General features: G+C 40.2%; 1 protein-coding gene across 2 annotated transcripts in view; it reads right to left on the bottom strand.

Moving 5' to 3' along the window:
* Positions 1–4,612: 4,612 nt before the first annotated feature.
* The window catches only part of efcab1 (EF-hand calcium binding domain 1), a 32,100-nt gene continuing 16,862 nt past the window's right edge, over positions 4,613–19,850 (bottom strand). Inside the window, exons 3-6 of one of the 2 annotated variants that reach the window (XM_043691022.1) lie at positions 14,957–15,061; positions 14,703–14,854; positions 10,743–10,847; positions 4,613–5,284 (exon numbers count right to left, since the gene is read on the bottom strand). In XM_043691022.1, coding sequence (XP_043546957.1) covers positions 5,234–5,284; positions 10,743–10,847; positions 14,703–14,854; positions 14,957–15,061 — 413 coding nt within the window. In that variant the 3' untranslated portion in view covers positions 4,613–5,233. The remainder of the gene's footprint in view (positions 5,285–10,742; positions 10,848–14,702; positions 14,855–14,956; positions 15,062–19,850) is intronic. The other variant, XM_043691023.1, reaches the window with a different exon arrangement.

The raw sequence follows: 19,850 nt of genomic DNA, 5'->3' as shown, positions 1-19,850 counted from the left end.
GGGAAATGGCTCTTAACATTGCTAAAGAGGTTCTGGAGTTTGAAGATGCTTCCCAAATTTGCCAACAAAGTTTATAAAGACAGAAAAAAGAGAAATGTTTAGAATTAGCAGACAGGCTAAAATTGGGTTTAACTCGGGGTAATAGGAAAGCTGAAATTGTAATGGGGTTGGTCAAACTTTTAGGTATAAAAGAGAAATAGACAACTCCAGTGGGCTTAGAGCAAATACATTAAAAATCAGACAATTGGAGTTAGAAGATAAAGAAAAGGAAAGAAGAGCAGGGCAGAAGAGGAAGGAAGGGAACTTAAGCGGTTTGAATTACGGTTACAAGCAGAGGAAGGACAAAAAGAAAAATTGACGAAAGAGAAAGAATGTTTGAGTTGGAAAAGATAAAGTTGGAACTTGAAGTAAAAAGACTTCAAATGACAGAAGTAAAAGTACAGGATAGTGATGATGAGCAAGCTTATCATAGCCCATAGCCTCATAGGGATATATACAAATATGTCAAAACATTACCAAAATTGAAGAAAAATCTGTAGAAGGCTGTTTCTTTTTTTTTGAGAAACTAGCCATGGGACTATGAGGGTAATGTTAATTCAGACCAAGTTGATAGGCAATGTTGTCAGATGAGGTGTGAAAAGATTATGAAGATGTTAAACTGACTATTTTGAGTGCCTATGAATTGGTACTAGAAGCAGACAGACAACAGTTCAAAAATATGAGGGGTCAAGAGATTACAAAGAGGTCAAACAGGTCAGACTTATATAGCAACTTTGATAGAGGTGAGAACATTAAAGGTACTAAGACATATGAGGATCTTGGCGAGATTATTCCCCTGGAGGAGTTTAAAAACTCACTTTCAGAAATGAGAATTCATATTGAGGAACAGAAAGTTTAAACAACGGCAAGAGCTGCAGAGATGGCTGATGAATATGCGTTAGTGCGTAAATCGAAAATTAGCTTCTGAATGTAATTTCATTTTATGAGGGATAGAAATTGGGAAAGAGGAAGATCCTTCACTGAAAACCAAAAAGTAGATCACATTGGGAATAGTTTAACCCCAGGTGAAAAAAGAAGCCCAAAGAGAATGAAAAGGAGGTTTGGGACACACAAAGTCACAGTCCTGGTGGTTTAAGAAAGGCACTGGGAAAAGCGATGTGGTAAAGGAAGCTAAACAAGTGGGATTTGTGAAGGAAATCCCAAAAGAAGTCAAGGAGCTGCAGGAGAGTGCACAGCCTAGTACGGGCCTGAAAAGTGAGATGGTGCCTGATTTCTAAGAAGACTTTATCTCTGTGGGTAACATTTATTCAGAAAGAACAGGCAGAAGAGAAAGAAGTTAAAATATTGAGAGATACAGAAGCCAGTAAGAGATGAAAGTATTTGCGCTCTGTCTGAAAGGTTTCATGTGAGAGTGATAATCTGTGGGATTGGCAGAGAAATTTAGCAGTCCCCTGTGTCAGATCAGGTTGGAAAGTCCACTCAAGATTAGGGAAGTGACAGTGGGAGGGAATGAAACAGTGTCTATTCCAGGAATACAGTTTGCTTTTGGAAATGATCTAGCAGGATCAAAGGTGCAAGTGATGCCCCTTGTTGTTGAGAAGTTGAAAGAAAACCAGGGAACTGAGGATTTAAAAGAAAAATACCCTGGAAGTTTTCCAGACTGTGAGGTAATAAGATCCAACAGTCACAAGTTAAGGAAAAAAGGAAAAACCAAAGTGAGAGATGAAGGAGTTGACGCCCAATTCGCTGACAACTTATTTGATGAAATCAGGAAAAATGTGAACAGGTCGAGGATCAGGCAGATGTGTTTAGTTCTGAAAGATTACTGGAGTTACAACAAAAAGATAAGACAATATAATATTTATATAGTAAAGCCTATTTGGAAAAGGAATCAGAATATATTCCTGAGTGTTACTATCTCAAAGCAAAAATGGAGACCTCAGCAGATTAGTGCAGTGGAGAAATGAATGAAAGTACCCCAGACTGCATTGCAGGTAGCATACAAATAGGAGTTATTATGGGTAGCATGTGAATTACCAGTAGGAAGTAATCTAGGAGTGAGGAAGACCCAGGGTAAGATACAAAAGCACTTCTATTGGACTGGATTGCGTAAGGATGTGCTTGGAATTTGCCAGGCATGTCATATGTGTCAAGTATTTGAAAAACCTCAGGTGGTAACAAAACCAGCGTATTTGGACAGGAAACCAGAGAAATAGGTATTACTGCCCTTCAGAGGGAGGAATCAAATCCGGATGATTCAGATTTTGATGTGCCTCAATGTAGATTGACTAATGAGGAAGTCCTGAAAGAATGAGATAGGATAGTAAGTTATCTGTCTCAGGAACAGAAAACTGACTTGAAAAGCTTGTTGCAGTGATATGAGGACATAAGTAGGAATAGAATGGAGAGGACTAATACTATAGTTCATGAGGTTGATGTAGGGAGAGCTATTCTGATAAAACAACACTCCTACAGGCTTAAAGGAGCACAGGTACAGAAGGAAGTGGAAGTGATGGTCAAAAAAGACATCATCGAGCTGAGTCAAAGGGAGTGGAGTTCACCAGTTGTATTGGTTCTGAAGTCTGATGGTACTCAACAATTCTGTGTGGATTATCAGAAAGTCAATGCCATAACTAAATCAGACTCCTGCCCAATTCCATAGCTGTGGACTGTGTATAAAAAGTTGGACAAGCAACTTACATCATAAAGTTGGACTTAATGTGTGGTTACTGGCAAGTACCTTTGTCAGAGACAGTGACAGAAGTTTCTGTATTTGTAACCCCAAATGGGCTACGTCAATTTAAAGCAATACCTTCAGAATGAACCAGCCACATTTCAAAGACTTATGGACAGAGTTGGGCAGGAATAATCAATTGTGCCATCTATATCAATGATTAAGTGATTTTTAGCCATTCATGGAAAGATCATATGGTGCATTTGGCAGAGCTCTGAAAGACTATGTAAAGAAAAACTGGTCCAAAATTTAGACACAGAAGGATGACCCTGAGAAATGTGAAGACAAATGCCATCGAGGAATTTCCAAGACTAACTTCGAAGAAAGAGGTACTTTGATTTTTTGGAACTGAGCAGATTCTACCGGACGTTTGTACCAAAGTTAGCAGCATAGTGGCATTGCTGACGGATTTGCTAAAGAAAAACATGACATTTTGGTGGACAGAACAATGTCAGGAGGCATTTGAGGATTTAAAAGCAGTGTTAACCACCACACTAGTTTTAGCCACATCAGATTTCTTAAAAGTCATGATCGATGCCAGCAATGTAGGGGTTGGAGCGGTGTTGATGCAGGAAGATGATTGCGGAATTGAAAAGCCAGTTGGTTATTTTTCAAAGAAACTCAATATCCACCAGAGAAAAGACTCCACATCGGAAAAAAAGAGTTATTGAGTTTGGTACTGGCGTTACCTTTTAATTTTTATGTTACGAACAAGGTTTCAGAGATCATCCCTCTCAATGTTTGGGAAATATTTAAAGACAAAAAAAAGTATTTTATTGGAGTCTTATGTTTTAGTTTACAAATTGTACATATTGCGGGTTGTAAAAATGTTATTGCAGATGCATTATCGTGGGCTTAAAACAAAATGTGTAGATAAGATTGAACAGTAACGGTTCTATGTTATATATCTACGCAGAATTAGTATGAAAGGTATAACATTAGATTAGTGACCTATGTATCTCACAATAATGGTGTTAAGATTTGGAAGAGAGAGAAAAAAGCCACCTTTTCATTAAGATGGCTCATTTTTCTCTAAAGGGGGGGCTGTCACAAAGTCGCTGTGTAAAAATGGTTACATTGTAAAATGGGTGAAAGCATAGTGATGTCCCTTTAAGAGAAAATGCTTAGAGATTTAAAAATAAATGCTTGCAGGCAGCTACAGGTGCTCAAATTGACACAATGTATCAAAACGCCATTTAGATAGCAATTGGATCCAGACAACAGTTTAAATTCAGTCGATTAATTTAAAAAGACACTTGGAGGCTAAGGATCAATTGAATTCAAATCTGTTGGTGTTGACAACCTGAAACCAATCATATTATACGTCGTGAAGGTATATAACTGGACAGAGAGGGGAGAGCCAACTGTCATCTGAAGATAGAGCAAACCCACCATCTGAGAAAGAAATACCAATTGCAGCTTTCCACAAAAATACCAAAGTTTTATGTTAGATATGAAGTCTTGCCATTACAGGTTTCCATCCTATCTTGTTTGTCCTTTGAATTGAGCATTCTCCAAGAAAAACAAAGCCAAAAAGAGCTACTTTCTTTGCAAATCATCGGATTAGATTTACCTTTCTCTTTATTCCTCAATTCTTTCCTCTTTTTGAATCTCATTCAACAAATTTTCAGCTCAATAATTGATGAAAACCATAATCAAAAACCTAAAAATTACGATTCCATCCAGTCAGTTACGCAAGAACAATAGAAATAACAGGTGTTGTAACACAGTCTAGGTTGGATGGAGATAAAGATAATGAAATTGAACATCAGCAATAGAACTGGCTGTCCATTTAACATTCAGTCCAATTTTATTTTCCATTCATGTTAATTTCACACCCAAAATAGATTCTTGAAAATAAATTGCTCACATTAAAAATGTATTAATTTAATATTCTGGTTTTCACTATTACTTTATTGTACAGAGAATAAAGGCAAAATTGGTTTGGCAAAAGTTTACAATATTGAGGTGCATTGTCATATCAAATTTATACATCTTTTATACATAAAATGTACAGTGGGTTTTCTTAAAGATATAAAAACATGAATCTTTCTATAGTTTTTAAATCCAAGACAATTTTTGAACAATCAGGAATATCCTGTCAGAATTCTACAAAATGTCTTATCAAAGGCTTTTCAAAAAGTGGCCACACACGATGCAATTTTTCATATTTCTCCAATTTTTAAAAGAAAAATTGAGATAACTGGAAATATACATTTATTTTGCAATGTTAAATACTTATTAACTAAGACATGTAGATGTTTTATAAAAATAACAATTTGCATTTCAGTATTGTACCACTCATATTTCGGGTATCTAATACAAAGGTTTGAGCTGGTGCAACAGGAAGACTTATTTTATTCAGTTGATAAGCGAGAAATACACTTAGCCAATTGCACAATGCTTAATTTAACAAATTCCTTGATGCATGACCTATGGTAATTAAGTTAACAATTATGAAAACAATGACAGCGGAGTCCTACGAAGCATCAGCAAAAATTAATCATCCTTGTTTTTCTTGAAGGCCTGTTCTTCAAATGCAAGTGCACTCTACAGAAAATGATAAAAACATAATTCAAAAAGATTATTTTTGACAATTATCCCATACCACCAGTATAGTTCATAATTGTACCTTTCAGTTTTGCACAATCTCAAGTTGTTTATATCAGGTGTAACATTATATTCCTCATACACTTAATGGTAAAGTCCTGGGGAATGTTGCTGGACAAAGTGACCTTGGAGTGCAGGTTCATGCTTCCTTGAAAGTGGAGTCACAGGTAGATGGGATAGTGAAGAAGGTGTTTCTTATGCTTTCCTTTATTGGTCAATGCATTGAGTATAGGAGTCAAAAAGCATGGCGCTGGAAAAGCACAGCAGGTCAGGAAGCATCCGAAGAGCAGGAGAGTCGACGTTTCAGACATAAGTCGTTCATCAGGAATGGGGATGGGGGTGCCAAGGGGATGGATATAAATGGGAGGGGGTGGGGCTGGGGGAAATGTAGCTCGGAAGACGATAGGTAGGTGAAGGTGGGGTGGTGATGGTAATAGGTTGGAGCAGAGGGTGGAGCGGACAGGTGGTAAGGAAGATGGACAGGTAGGACAGTTTAAGTGCCAAGTTGGACAGTGGGATCTGGATAAGGTGGAGGGAGGAGAGATGAGGAAACTGTTGAAATCAACATCGTTTCTGTGTGGTTGGAGGGTCCCAAGGCAGAAGATGAGGTGTTCATCCTCCAGGCCTTGGTGGCTAGGATTTGGTGTTGGAGGTAGCCCAGGACTTGAATGTCCCTGGTGGAGTGGGAGGGGGAGTTGAAATGGTCAACCACATGGCGGTGGGGTTGCTTAGCGGGTGAATCCCAGAGATGTTCTCTGAAATGTTCCACAAGTTGGTGTCCTGTCTCCCCAACGTGAGGAGACCACATCAAGAGCAACAGACATTGAAGGTGAGGTGTTTGGATGTGCAGGAAAATCTCTGCCAGATGTAGAAGGATCCTTTGGGGCTTGGATGAAGGTGTTAATGGGAGGTGTAGGGCAGATTTTACACTGAACAGTTTCATCAACTTCACTAACACCTCCCATCTTCATCTAAAGTTCATCTCCCTCCCTTCCTGAATTTCTCCATCCCCATTTCCGGTGACCGATTCACAAGGACATCAACTTCAAAACCACCAACTCCTACAGCTACCTGGATACTTGAATGTCCCTGGTGGAGTGGGAGGGGGAGTTGAAATGGTCAACCACATGGCGGTGGGGTTGCTTAGCGGGTGAATCCCAGAGATGTTCTCTGAAATGTTCCACAAGTTGGTGTCCTGTCTCCCCAACGTGAGGAGACCACATCAAGAGCAACAGACATTGAAGGTGAGGTGTTTGGATGTGCAGGAAAATCTCTGCCAGATGTAGAAGGATCCTTTGGGGCTTGGGATGAAGGTGTTAATGGGAGGTGTAGGGCAGATGTTACACTGAACAATTTCATCAACTTCTCTAACACCTCCCATCTTCATCTAAAGTTCATCTCCCTCCCTTCCTGAATTTCTCCATCTCCATTTCCGGTGACCGATTCACAAGGACATCAACTTCAAAACCACCAACTCCTACAGCTACCTGGATGACACACACCCCCAACTCGCCGTAAAAAACACTATCCCAATTCCTCTGTTGTATCTGCTCCCAGGAGGAGCAGTTCCACTCCAGAACATCCCAGATGGCCACCTACTTCAAGAAGCGCAATTTCCCCTTCAACGTGGTCAACAATACCCTCCAGCACATCTCCTCCACTTCCCACACCTTTGCCCTTGAATCCCACCCCTCCAACCGCAATATCCCCATCAACATCCAACAACAACATCCCCCCGAACTTCACTTTTCAGTGCACTAATCTCCAGAGACAACACATCATCCTCTGCCATTTCCGCCACTTATAATCAGACCCCACCACCAGAGAAATATTTCCCTCCCCACACCTATCAGCATTCCGCAGAGACCATTCCCTCCGCAATTTCCTCATTAGGTCCATGCCCCCACCAAACCACCCTCCACTGTCAGCACCTTCCCTTGCCACCACAAGAGGTGTAAAACCTGTGCCCACACCTCCCCTCTCACTTCCACCGAAAGGTTCCAACATCTGACAGAGATTTTCCCGCACATCCAAACACCTCACCTACTGTGTCCATTGCTCTTGGTGTAGTCTCCTCTACATTGGGGAGACATGATGCCAATTCACAGAGCATTTCAGGGAACATTTCTGGGACACATGCACTAAACAAACTCACCGTCCTGTGGCCAACCATTTCAAAGTGGACGTTGGGCCGAAGGATCTGTTTCCACACTGTAGGGATTCTATGATAAATCCCTCTCCCACTCTGCCAAAGACATGCAAGTCCTGGGCCTCCTCCACCATCAAATCCAAGCCACCTGGAGGAAGAACACCTCATCTTCAGCCTTGGGATTCCTTGTGGCCTCCAACCACATGGAATCAATGTCGATTTCACCAATTTCCTCCACTCCCCGCCACCCCCCTCCACCTTATCCCAGATCCAATCCTCCAACTTGATACCGCCCTCTTGAACTGTGCTACCTGTCCAACTTCCTTCCCACCTCTGATCTATCACCATCACCCTTCACATTCATCTACCTATCACCTTCCTAGCTACCTTCCTCTCAGCCCCACTCCCCTCCCATTTATATCTTAGCCTCCTTGAGACCCTCCCCACACTCCTGATAAAGGGCTTATGCCCAAAAAAGTCAATTTTCCTGGTCCTCAGATGCTGTCTGACCTTCTGTGCTTTTCCAGTGCCACACTTTTGACTCTGATCTCCCGCATCTGCAGTCCTCATTTTCTTCTCTGCATTGAGTATAGGATTTGGGAGGTCATGTTGCAGCTGTACAAGGCATTGGTTAGGTCACTTTTAGAATATTTTGTGCAATTCTGGTCTCCCTCTATAGGAAGGATGTTGTGAAACTTGAAAGGGTTCAGGAAAGATTTCATAGAATCATAGAGTCCCTACAGTGTGGAAACAGGCCATTTGGCCCAACAAGTCCACACTGACCCTCCAAAGAGTAACCCACCCAATTCCATTCCACTACCCTATTACTCTGCATTTACCCTTACTTAATATATCTAACTTACACATCCTTGAACACTATGGGCAAGTTAGAATGGCCAATCCACCTAACCTTCGGATTGTGGGAGGAAACCAGAGCACCCGGAGGAAAGCCACTTACAAGGATGTTGCCAAGGTTGGAGTGTTTGAGCTATAGGAAGAGGCTGAATAGGCTGGGGCTGTTTTCCCTGGAGTGTCAGAGGCTGAAGGGTGACCTTATAGAGGTTTATAACATCATGAAGGACAGCGATAGGGTACGTAGACAAGGTCTTTTCCTGGGGTGGGCAGTCCAGAACTGGAGGGCATAGATTTAGGGTAAGACAGGAAAGATTTAAAAGGGACCCAAATGGACTATTTCACACAGAGTGTGATGCATGTGTGGAATGAGCTGCTAGAGGTAGTGGTGGAGGCTGGTACAATTACAACATTTAAAAGACAGCTGGATGGGTATATGAATAGGAAAGGTTTAGAGAGATATGGGCCATGTGCTGGCAAAGGGGACTAGATTAGTTGAGGATGTCTGATCAGCAAGGACGAGTTGGACCAAAGGATCTGTTTCCCTGCTATTCATCTTTATGACTCAAGAAGCTTCCTGTTTATATTAAGTGATGTGATATACTGAACAAATCAGGAGTAGGACAGCACTAACAACCTTTAATACTTATTGTGCACTTCAGTGATTTCAAAAAAATGAAACTTAGCTTGTTGCCAGATTATGGTATCATTCAAGCTTTACTATAACTTACTTGTGCCAGTCAACTTCAGTCTATTAAACCTGTCTTTACTCATGAGTATTTGAATTACCCTGCAAGTTCGTCATCGGTGCAGTACAACATTTTGTACCATTGTTTTCTATCATTATCACACAATTCAACTCTTTAAGCATTCACTTTCTCCATCAATGAGATACATGGCAGCTTAGTGTACCATTTAAAAGATGCACTGCAGCAGCTCGCCATGCCTCCTTTGACAGCAGCTTCTAAACTCAGGAACTCTGCAATCTCAAACATGAGTTGACAACCTGTGGATACTTATGCAATTCTGAGCCTTGACTGGTCAAATCCATTTTTCTTACTGTCAAGGCACATATCTAAAATAAAATTACTTGGCAATGGATAGTTTGACACTGAGAACTTGTGAAGTCTTCAGTCACAGAAATTTGAAATTCTATCAAACATTTGCTTGGATCAAAGTCATATGTTGCAATGTTTTGCCAAGCAAAATGATGTTATGAACTAGCAGGTTAACAGCTTACATACTGCTCACTAGACAATAAGGTAAGTCATTTATAGACTTGGATGTGTATATCAACAAACAAGAGCTAATTTTTTTTTGAGAATGTTTTGCTACAAAAATAATTCATTTCAGAAAACTTAAAGAGACTAATCGGAATTAAATTACTTGTATTCTCCAATTTTTATTAATATTCTATTTGTGAGAAAGGATATAATGTGAAAATATTGTAATCAAATGCCCTCTTTAACTGCTATTGAAACATGCACATTTACTGCATCAGTAAAAAGTATTGCAGAGAAATCTTCGAATGTGTCGCTGCTTTTTTTTTTCATTTTTATAGGCAGTTGAGTAACAGCAATGCTGCCATTATGATTTTGCATTTTTGATTTTTTTAAAAATAACTTCCTGTCATTGATGTTACTCCATCTTATGAGGACATCACTATCTGCACATTCCTTACCAACCCACACATCTTCCAATACGGAAATATATTACCACTCCTTCACTGTCATTTGGTCAAAATCCATACTCTCTTCCAATAGTACTGTGGGTATACCTACATAAGAAGTAGGAGTAGGATTAGGCAATTCAGCCCATTTAGCCTGCTCTGCCATTTAATATGATCATGGCTGATCTCATCTTGGCCTCAACTCCACTTTCCTGCCTTCTCCCCACAGCCCTTTAACGAGGGGTTAAAATTTGGTCTATTTCCTCAAATCTATTCAGTGTACTGGCATTCACTGCATTCTGGGGTATTAATTCCAAATCACAACTCTTTCAGAGAAAAAATTCCCCTCATCACGGTCTTAAATATTTTCATAGAATCCCTACAGTGTGGAAACAAATCCACAGCGACCCTCCAAACAGTAACCCATCCAGACCCATTCCCCTACTACTCTACATTTTACCCTTGACAAATTACCCTAACCTAAACATCCCTGAACACAATGGGCAATTTAGCATGGCCAATGCTATCAATTCAGAATTTACATTTCATTAGGTTTATACTGGCAAATGTTTATGAATGGTTGATTTATTTTTGCTTATTCATAATCCATTGATTGTATTAAATATCATCTGTGACTATACCTCAAAATAATATTGGAAAGCAAATGAAAACATACTATAAATTGTTACTGATCAGCACAATTTAAATTGGATCATCGAGCAATGTACCTTTGAATCTGGTAGGCAGGATCCAAAAGCTTCCAACAAGAGGTTGTCAACCTTTACTGCCTTCTCAAAGTCTGCATATGAAACTTTGTTATCATGGTCATAATCCTAGAAATGAAAAGGACAGATTTTGCAACAATAACTAATATAGAATTAGACCATATGGAGCAATTAAGTGGTATAATAAATCACCACACTGTCCATTCACTTTCTTCCAATGTAGTCCTATAAAAGATTTATTTAGGTAGTTAAAAGCTGGTTTTAAAGTAAGTATGGACTCATACTTTGGCACAAATATCAATTTTTTTTAGAGATCATAAGGATAGGTGCTGTAGAAACTGTAATTTCAACTAAGGACTATGTGGTTGAAGAAAAAACACCTCATCTACTGTGTCCACTGCCCCGATGTGGTCTCCTCTACACTGGGGAGACAGAAGGCCAACTCGCTTTCAGGTAACATCTCTGGAACATACACACACCAAACAACCCCACTGCCCTCTGGCTGACCACTTCAATTCCCCCTCCCACTCTGCCAAGAACACGCAAGTCCTGGGCCTCCTCCATCGCCAAATCAAAGCCACCCAATGCCTGGAGGAAGAATGCCTCATCTTCTGCCTTGGGACCCTCCAACCACATGGCATCAAAGTCCCCTCATCTCCCCTCCTGCACTTCATCTTATATCCAACCCTCCAACTCAGCACCAGCCTCTTGAACTGTCCGATCTGTCAATCTTCCGTCCCACCTATCCATTCCACTCTTCCCTCCAACCTATCACCATCACCACCTCCTGCATGTACCTATCGCCTTCCCAGCTACCTCACCCCCACCCTCCTGTCCATCTCTCATTACCCTTCCCCACACTCCACGTTCCTGATGAAGGGCTTATGTCCGAAACATCAATTCTCCTGCTCTTCAGATGTTGCCTGACGTGCTATGCTTTTCCAGTGCCACACTTATTGACTCGATGACAAAAAATAATGGATGTTTCATCAGTTAACTTGCTTTGCTATTTATAGGAACTAAGAGCCATTTAGCCCATTGAGCCTGCTTCGAACGTGCTGACCGAACACTTCAAAGCCCTTTTCTCACACTGTTCCCATAACCCTTTGCACCATTGGTAATCAGAAAGCTTGGCACAGACGAGTTGGACCAAAACGTTGGGTGTTTCTGTGCTGTACATCTCCATGACTCTACCTTTAACATATTGAAAGACTGAGCTTCCACAGCCCTCTGGTGGAGAATTCCAAAGGTTCACAACTGTCTCAGTAAAAAAAACTCATCTCTGTTGAATTGAATTGAATTCATTGTCACGTGTACCGAGGCACAGTGAAATGTTTTGTCTTGCGAGCAGTACAGGCAGATCACACAGTTAGATTGCATAGATAAGGAAATAATAGTTAAACAACGGCAAAACAAAAACACAAGTACAGGCGAATGCTAAGAGTTTGAGAGTCCAGTTGGGTAGAAACTGTTTTGAAACCGGCTGATGCGTGTGTTCAGACTTCTGTACCTTCTCCCCGATGGTAGAGGTTGTAGAAAAACATTGCCAGGTTGAGATGGATCTTCGAGAATATTGGCGGCCTTTCCTTGACAGTGGGCCTGGGAGATGGATTCTATAGATGGGAGGTTGGCCTTTGTGATTGCCCGGGCCGAGTTCACCACTCTCTGTAACCATCTCCGATCTTGAATGGTACAGTTTCTACACCAGGTAGTTATATATCCAGACAGAATGCTCTCGATGGCGTACCAATGAATATTGGCAAGGGTATTCACCATCATGCCAAATTCTCTCAGCTGCCTGTGGAAGAAGAGACGTAGTTGGGCTTTTGTAACCAGTGTGTCCACATGAAGAGTCCAAGAAAGCTTGTTGTTGTTGACCACACCCAGGAGCTTGATACTTTCCACTTGTTCTACCTTTGTGCTGTTAATGTGTAGGGGGGGCACGAGTAACATTCACCAAAAGTCAATAATGAGTTCTTTGGTTTTGCCGGCATGGAGAGCTAGGCTGTTCTCAGTGTACCATTTTTCCAGGTCTTCCATCGTCTGTCTGTGGTCTGTTTTGTTGCCATCTGAGATTCGACCATGGTGATGTCATCAGTGAACTTGTAAGTGGCATCCTCCTTATTTTTACATATGCCCCCTGTTCTAGCTTCTCCAAGCAGGGGACACCGCTTCCCTGTATTTACTCTGCCTATTCCTTTTAGTGTTTAATAGATTTCAATGAGATCACCTCTCAATCCTCAAAAACAGAATGTAGAGCATAAGTAATCTGCAAATTCTTGTTGCTGATATTTGTATGAGACTTTGTATGGGTTCTCCATAACATGGGTGGAAAACTTATAAAAACGTGAGAAAACACATGCTTCTTTCATCAAGGTTATGTGGGAAAAGAAGAAAGGTTGCCAGGAAAATGGACCCCTTATATTTCTTAGAACGGTAATGTATTTTACTGTTGAGCACCAACATCCTTCACTTTAATGAACAGCAAATATATAGGGAAAATGTTCAAGCTTGAACTACAAGCTTTAGTGGCTTTTTAAAGACTCACTGGCATGGTCAGTGCATTGGATGTCGCTCTTTCAGCAGATAGCCACTGAGTGGTACACTGCCCTGGGAAAAGTGCCTGCTAAGATGGGGCCAGAATAGGATATGATAGATGTCAGAGGGGTGGAGTAGGTAGTTGATGAGGCAAATTTGGTAAGACATGGCAAGAAACTCACTGTGACTTGCAGCAAACAGCCATCAAAAAAATCCAACCTAACTTAGCCAAAAAGATGCAAGATTCAGCCTGCTGTCTTTCAAACTAAATATTAAACTGAACCTCTTCCGCTTTCTAAGTGAATATAAAAGATCCCATAGAATATCCTGGACGATTCCTGATTTCTTCCAAAGCTAGAGGGCATTGGTTTAAGCTGAGAGGAAAAAGACTTAAAAGGGATTTAAAGGACAACTTGTTCACACAGAGGGTGGTGCATATATGGTGGAGGCTGGTACAATACAACATTTAAAAGGCATCTAGATGGGTCTATGAACAGGAAGGGTTTAAGAGGGATATGGGCCAAATGCTGACAAATGGGACTGGATTAATGTAGAATATCTAGTCAGCAAGGACAAGTTGGACGGAAGGATGTGTTTCCATACTGTACATCTCTATGGCTCAATTTTTGGAAAGAGTAGAGCAATTATTCCCATTTCCTGGCCAATAGTCACACCTGAATCAATTCAAATTCAGATTAAACAGTCATTGTCACATTGTTGTTTTGAGGGAATCGCGGTGAGAAAATTGGTTGAACTATTTTCTACATTACAATAGTGACTGGACTTCAAAAGTACTGTCTTGGTGAAAAGGAACTCTATAAATACTAGCCTTTTTCACTTCACGCTCTCCATTGAAGATATGGTTCGCACAGCTACAAAAAAAAGTAACATTCCCAGTATAATTTATTAAAAAACACAATATTAACTGCATTTGCCTCACTGTCAAAGATCACATAGACACATCCTAATGCTTGTATAGCTTCACATTGTGGAATGGTAATGCAAATAATTGTGCAAGTGCTTTCAGATTTTTTTTGTAATAAAGCAACAAAAGATTTATTTTTGGAAGAACAAAATCACAATGATTCCTCTTCCTTTTCCACTTTGCGTGAAACAAGTATTTTATTTATTTCGTGAGGTGTTCATCTTCCTCATGAGCATTTCCTACACATTTTAAACAGTATATTTATAGAAAATCATGAAAACATTGTCTCTTTTACATGTTTTATAAACGCATGAAGAGACACAGGCTTCACTGATATCATTTTCTCATTCTTGTCCAAAGCCCGGAGATGGAAATATCCCTTATTTATGTTCTCTGCTCTAAGGGAACAGCTGATAGAATCGTATTGCATGGAGGTTACTCTTTAGATGAAAAATAAATGCAAAAAACATCATGTTGGATTATTTATGTCATTTTCTCACCATCTTTTTCAGTGCTATCTCTACCAGGTCTTTAACTCCCTCATCAGGATCTTCTTCTGTTGGTTGTTTGATTAGGCTACTTTTGAGCATGTGAAACATCTCCTCGCGTGAAATGAAGCCATCTCCATTCAGATCAAAAACTTCAAAACAGACTGAATTAAAGTAAATGAAGAAATAACTTTAGACTGTATTAATTGTCAACTAAGCATATACATGCATTTTATACAATTCAATAAATGTATAAATCATCCTACATTTAATTTTTTCATCCAAAGTCCCACGGAGAATTATTGATAATCCTTCAATCCATTCCCTCATGTTGACAAAGCTATCATTGTCTCTGTCAAATACACGAAAAACTGAGAAAGAAAAGGAAAACCAAACTCTCATTAATATTTAATGTTTACTTAAAATTATTGAGTTTACATTTCAGGCCTGAAATAGACTTTTGGAATGCCTCCTAATAATTCATACACTTACCCTAGCTCATCAACAAAAAATATAAAATCGATGCACAGACTAATACATAGTATGTCAGGTAAATACTTCATATGATAATGTAAGCATCCAGTTACCAAACAACTATATCTTTGATTGCCTGCTACAGTGTATGTTCAAAGGTAAATTGGAACAGTTTTTCACTTTGCAGAAAGGCACTTTGGGCAAATTTTAATTGGGAAATGGGGGAAGAATTGATGGGGAAGGAAAGCTTCAACATCAAGACCCTATCTGGCTTCCAAACACACACCAACCAATAATGGAACAGTGGGACCACATCAGCAATTCTCCCACAAGCAGATTTCTAATTGGCATTCGTCCAATAGTGGTGTATTGGTAATGTTGCTGGACTAGTAATGTATGATTCCAGTTTAATAATCTGGGGACAGATTATTCAAATCTTAGGAGGGAGGCTTGAGAAATTTTAACTAAATACACTCTTGAATCTCAGATGCTGCCTGAACTGCTGTGCTCTTCCAGCACCACTAATGCAAAATCTGATTTCCAGCATCTGCAGTCATTGTTTTTACCTAATTTTTAAAAATAGCCTAACAGCAATCACGTATTTATTATCAGTTGTCATAAAACCCTACATTTAACTACTATCCTTTAAGGAAGGAAATCTATCATCCTGACCTGAAATGACCAATATATGACTCCAGACCCACAACAACTCTTAACTGACCTCTCAGTTTTATCAAATCCCTACAAGGTCTAAAGAAATAAAACCAAATGGAAAACATAGCATCATTTCAGCAACAGGAAAATAAGGACAAATCCAACCTGACCCATTACCACCCACTAATCTATTCTCAATCATCAGTAAACTGATAGCACTGTTGATAACACATTCAATCAAGCAAGTGGGGCATCAAGGAGTCCTAGCAAAACCAGAAACAATAGATACTGGAGGCAAACTCTCCACTCGTTGGAATCATACTCCACAAAAGGAAGATGTTTGTGGTTGTTGGATGTCAGTTATCTCAGCTCCAAGATATCACTGTTGGCATTCTTCAGGGTAGTGTCTCAGGCACAATTATCTTCAGTTACTTCATCAAGACTTTCCCTCCATCACAAGGTCAGAAGTGAGGATGTTGGCCAACAATTACAAAATGTTTAGTGACATTCACAAGTCTTCAGATTTTGACAAGTCCATGTTCAAATGTAACAAGATCTGGACAATATCCAGGCTTGGTTTGACAAATGGCAAGGAACATTTGCATCACACAATTTCCAGGCAATGACCATCTCCATTAAGAGACAATAATCTCACCATTGCCCCTTAACATTCGATGGTCTTACCATCACTGAATCCCTATCAAAATTTTTGGGATTACCATTGACCAGAAATTCAACTGGACTTGCCAGAGTGATAGTAAGAGCAGGTCAGACACTAGAAATATTGCGGCAAGTAACTCACTTCCTACTTCTCCAAAACCTGTCCATCATCTATCTACAAGGCATAAGTCAGGTGTGTGATGGAAGACTCACGATTTGCCTAGATTGGTGCAGTTCCAAAAACACTCAAGAAACTTGACACCATTAAGGACAAGACAGCCTGCTTGACTGGCATGATATTCTCCACCACCGACAGTAGCAGCAATGTGTACTATTTACAAGGTGCACTAAAAAAAATCACGAGATCCTTAGACAGTACCTTCCAAACCCACAACCATTTCCATCTAGAAGGACAGGGTCAGCAGATAAATGAGAATGCACCATCTGCAAGTTCCTCTCCAAGCCACTCACAATCTAGACTTAAATCACTATTCCTTCATTGTCACTAGGTCAAAATCCTGGAAATCCCTCAAGTGCATTGTGGATTGACCTATAGTGCATGGGGAGCAGCAATTGAGGAAGGCAGCTCACCACCACCTTCTCAAGAGCAACTTGGAAGAGCAATAAATGCTGGCTAGCCAAAAATACCCAGTCCCACAGGTGAATAAAACAAATAATGACAAATACAGCCCTGTTGACTCTGATAAGTGCTCCTAATGAATCCCTGCAGATTGCACCAAAATTGGGAGAGCTATCCTACATACTAGTCAACAACAGCCTGCCTTAACCATATTCACAGAATTATAACTTGTATGCCTTGTCCCAGACATCAACACCATCCCTGAATGTACCCTGTCCAACTGGGCAGGGCAGCCCTACAAGAGGTGGTAACACAATGGTATACAGTTGGCAAGGATATGCCTGGCAGTTTCTCAACACTAACTCCAGACCCAATGAAGTCTCAGGGTATCGTGTCAAACAGGCAAGTAAATGAGTTGTTTATTTCTACTTTCGCTCCTCCCCAACCCCCATCTCCTCTTCCCTTTCTCAGTACTCTTTAATATTGAACACTACCTGGAGGAAGCACTAAGGGTGGAAAGGGCTACCTGGATGCGGGTCTTCAATGTCCTTCTCCAAGAATAGTTCAATTGCACCACTACTGACTGAAGTGGCCAATCTTTAAGCCATCACTGCAGAACTATGTCTGTAACAGAGATGAGCAAACCAACAAGAGAGAAAATCTGCGTGACAATGTGTCCATCCATGACAGCATTAGTAGAAGTGACAACTGCAGAGTCATTGTGAAGACCAAATCCTGTCTTCACATTGGGGATACCAACCATGTTTTGTGTGGCACAATCTTGAGTGAAAAATTGGTCAGACTTCAAAAAGATCTGGTAACTCAAAATTAGGCATCCATGAGGCACTGTGGGTGGTCAGCAGCAGCAATAGAATTGTATTCAATCACAATCTGCAATCTCATGAAACAGGACATCCTTGATTCCACAATGATCTTCAAGCCAGGAGATGAAGTCTGGTTCAATGAAAACCGCAGGAACTTATGGCAAGAACGCACTAGATAAAAATGAGGTATCACGCTAATGGAGCTACAACACAGGAGCTACTTATATGGAAGCAGCATATAATGGACAGGTCTAAGTGCTCCCAATAACGAATGTATCAGATCCAACTTCTGCAGTTCTGCCACATCCAGTTGAGAATGGTAATGGACAATTAAAGAATAAACAGGGGGTCGAGACTTCACAAACATCCACATCTTCAATATGGGAAAGCCCAGCACAAAAAACAAGTCTGGAGTATTTCTTCCAACCTCAGACAAAAATGCCGAGTGGATGATCCACCTTGGCCTCCTCTCAAGGTTCCCATTGTCACAGATGTCAGTCTTAAACCAACACATGGTACCAAGAGGTTTATTTCACTGGATACTGCAAAAGTTATGGATCGTGAAACCATTCCAGCAGTAATACAAAGACTTGTGCACCCGAACTAGCCATTACCCTTGCCAAGCTGTTCCAATACAGCTGCAATATTTGCATCTACCCAGCAATGTGGAAACCTGACCAGCCACGTCTTCTTAACAAAATGCCAGGTGAATTCAAACTGATCAATTACTACAGTTTCAGTCTATTTTTGAACATCAGCAAAATGATAAAAGGAGTCATCAACGGTGTTATCAAATGGCACTTGCAAAGGAAGCGAAAGTCGCAATTGGGATTTCTACACTTGTCAGGAGCAGCTGATCTAAGAACTGCTTAGAATTATTTGTTAAAACAAATGGATTGCTTATTGATGTGTGCTTTGCATATTAAGCACTGCCTCCAAATAATCACGTACTAGCATTGCTCTGGGGTTTCTGGTGCCCCTCCTGACATTCACTCACTGGGGTGCTTAACTGATTCTTTTCAAATGTTATTCTTAGACTGCTCAGATAGTTTTATGACATCTGTCCAAGTTTGCTGGTATGAACCTTTTAAAAGTCTTATGGCCAAACCTCTTTTCAGTTCCGATAACTTGAAAACTTGCTTCCCTCTTTACTTGGATTTAAGTAGCAACTACAAGTCACCCTAGGATGTGTGTACTCCAAGTAAAGGTCCAGAAGCAGGTCACTTTTTCATTTTAAAGTTGGACAGTTTCTTTTGTTTTAGGAGACCCTTCTCTTACCTGACTGCCAGAGCATCCTGATGTTTTAATGCTGAAATGTCTCCTGTGGCCTACCCTCAGCTTCAAGACCCAACCATCCATCTAATTGAATGGCCAATCTATCCTCAGGACATTAATTAGCCAAAATATAAAAATCAACAGTGAAAATCATCATACACAGACAGCATGAGCTTTTGAGCCCCAATTCGATGGCAGTGGGTCACATAAGCCCAAGGAAAATCTTACACCGTATCTCATTTATGAGACGTACTTCTCAATTTCAGTTTATACATTTAGATAACAACGAAGCAAAATCTCTTTTTAGCCTTGGAAACGGCAATAGTATTGCTATTGATGGAACTGTGAACAATATTAAAGGCAAGCTGAATGAAGATGCCTCCTCTGCCACATGACTACAGCATGATATAAAGTGAAGTGTATAAAAATACACATGCAATGCTTTAGATTTGACTGGAAGTATTTTAAATTTAACTTCCAAAACTTTAATGTAAATGAAGAACTGATGAAGCCACTGGCTTGTATTGATGTTTTAAAAATGTACCTAGTATTTCTTGATTATATGTTTTTATTGGGATCTGTCTCTGGATTAAATTTAAAAAATATAAGCTATAAGTATAAAGTTAGCCTGGAGCAATGTTCTGCAGAGTTATAAAACGATGCTAATTTCCGGGTCTGTAGATTGGAAGGAGA

The sequence above is a fragment of the Chiloscyllium plagiosum genome, chromosome 5, assembly GCF_004010195.1.
Source record: "Chiloscyllium plagiosum isolate BGI_BamShark_2017 chromosome 5, ASM401019v2, whole genome shotgun sequence".
In the NCBI taxonomy this organism is placed as follows: domain Eukaryota; kingdom Metazoa; phylum Chordata; class Chondrichthyes; order Orectolobiformes; family Hemiscylliidae; genus Chiloscyllium; species Chiloscyllium plagiosum.
This window is presented reverse-complemented; position numbering and strand designations above follow the sequence as displayed.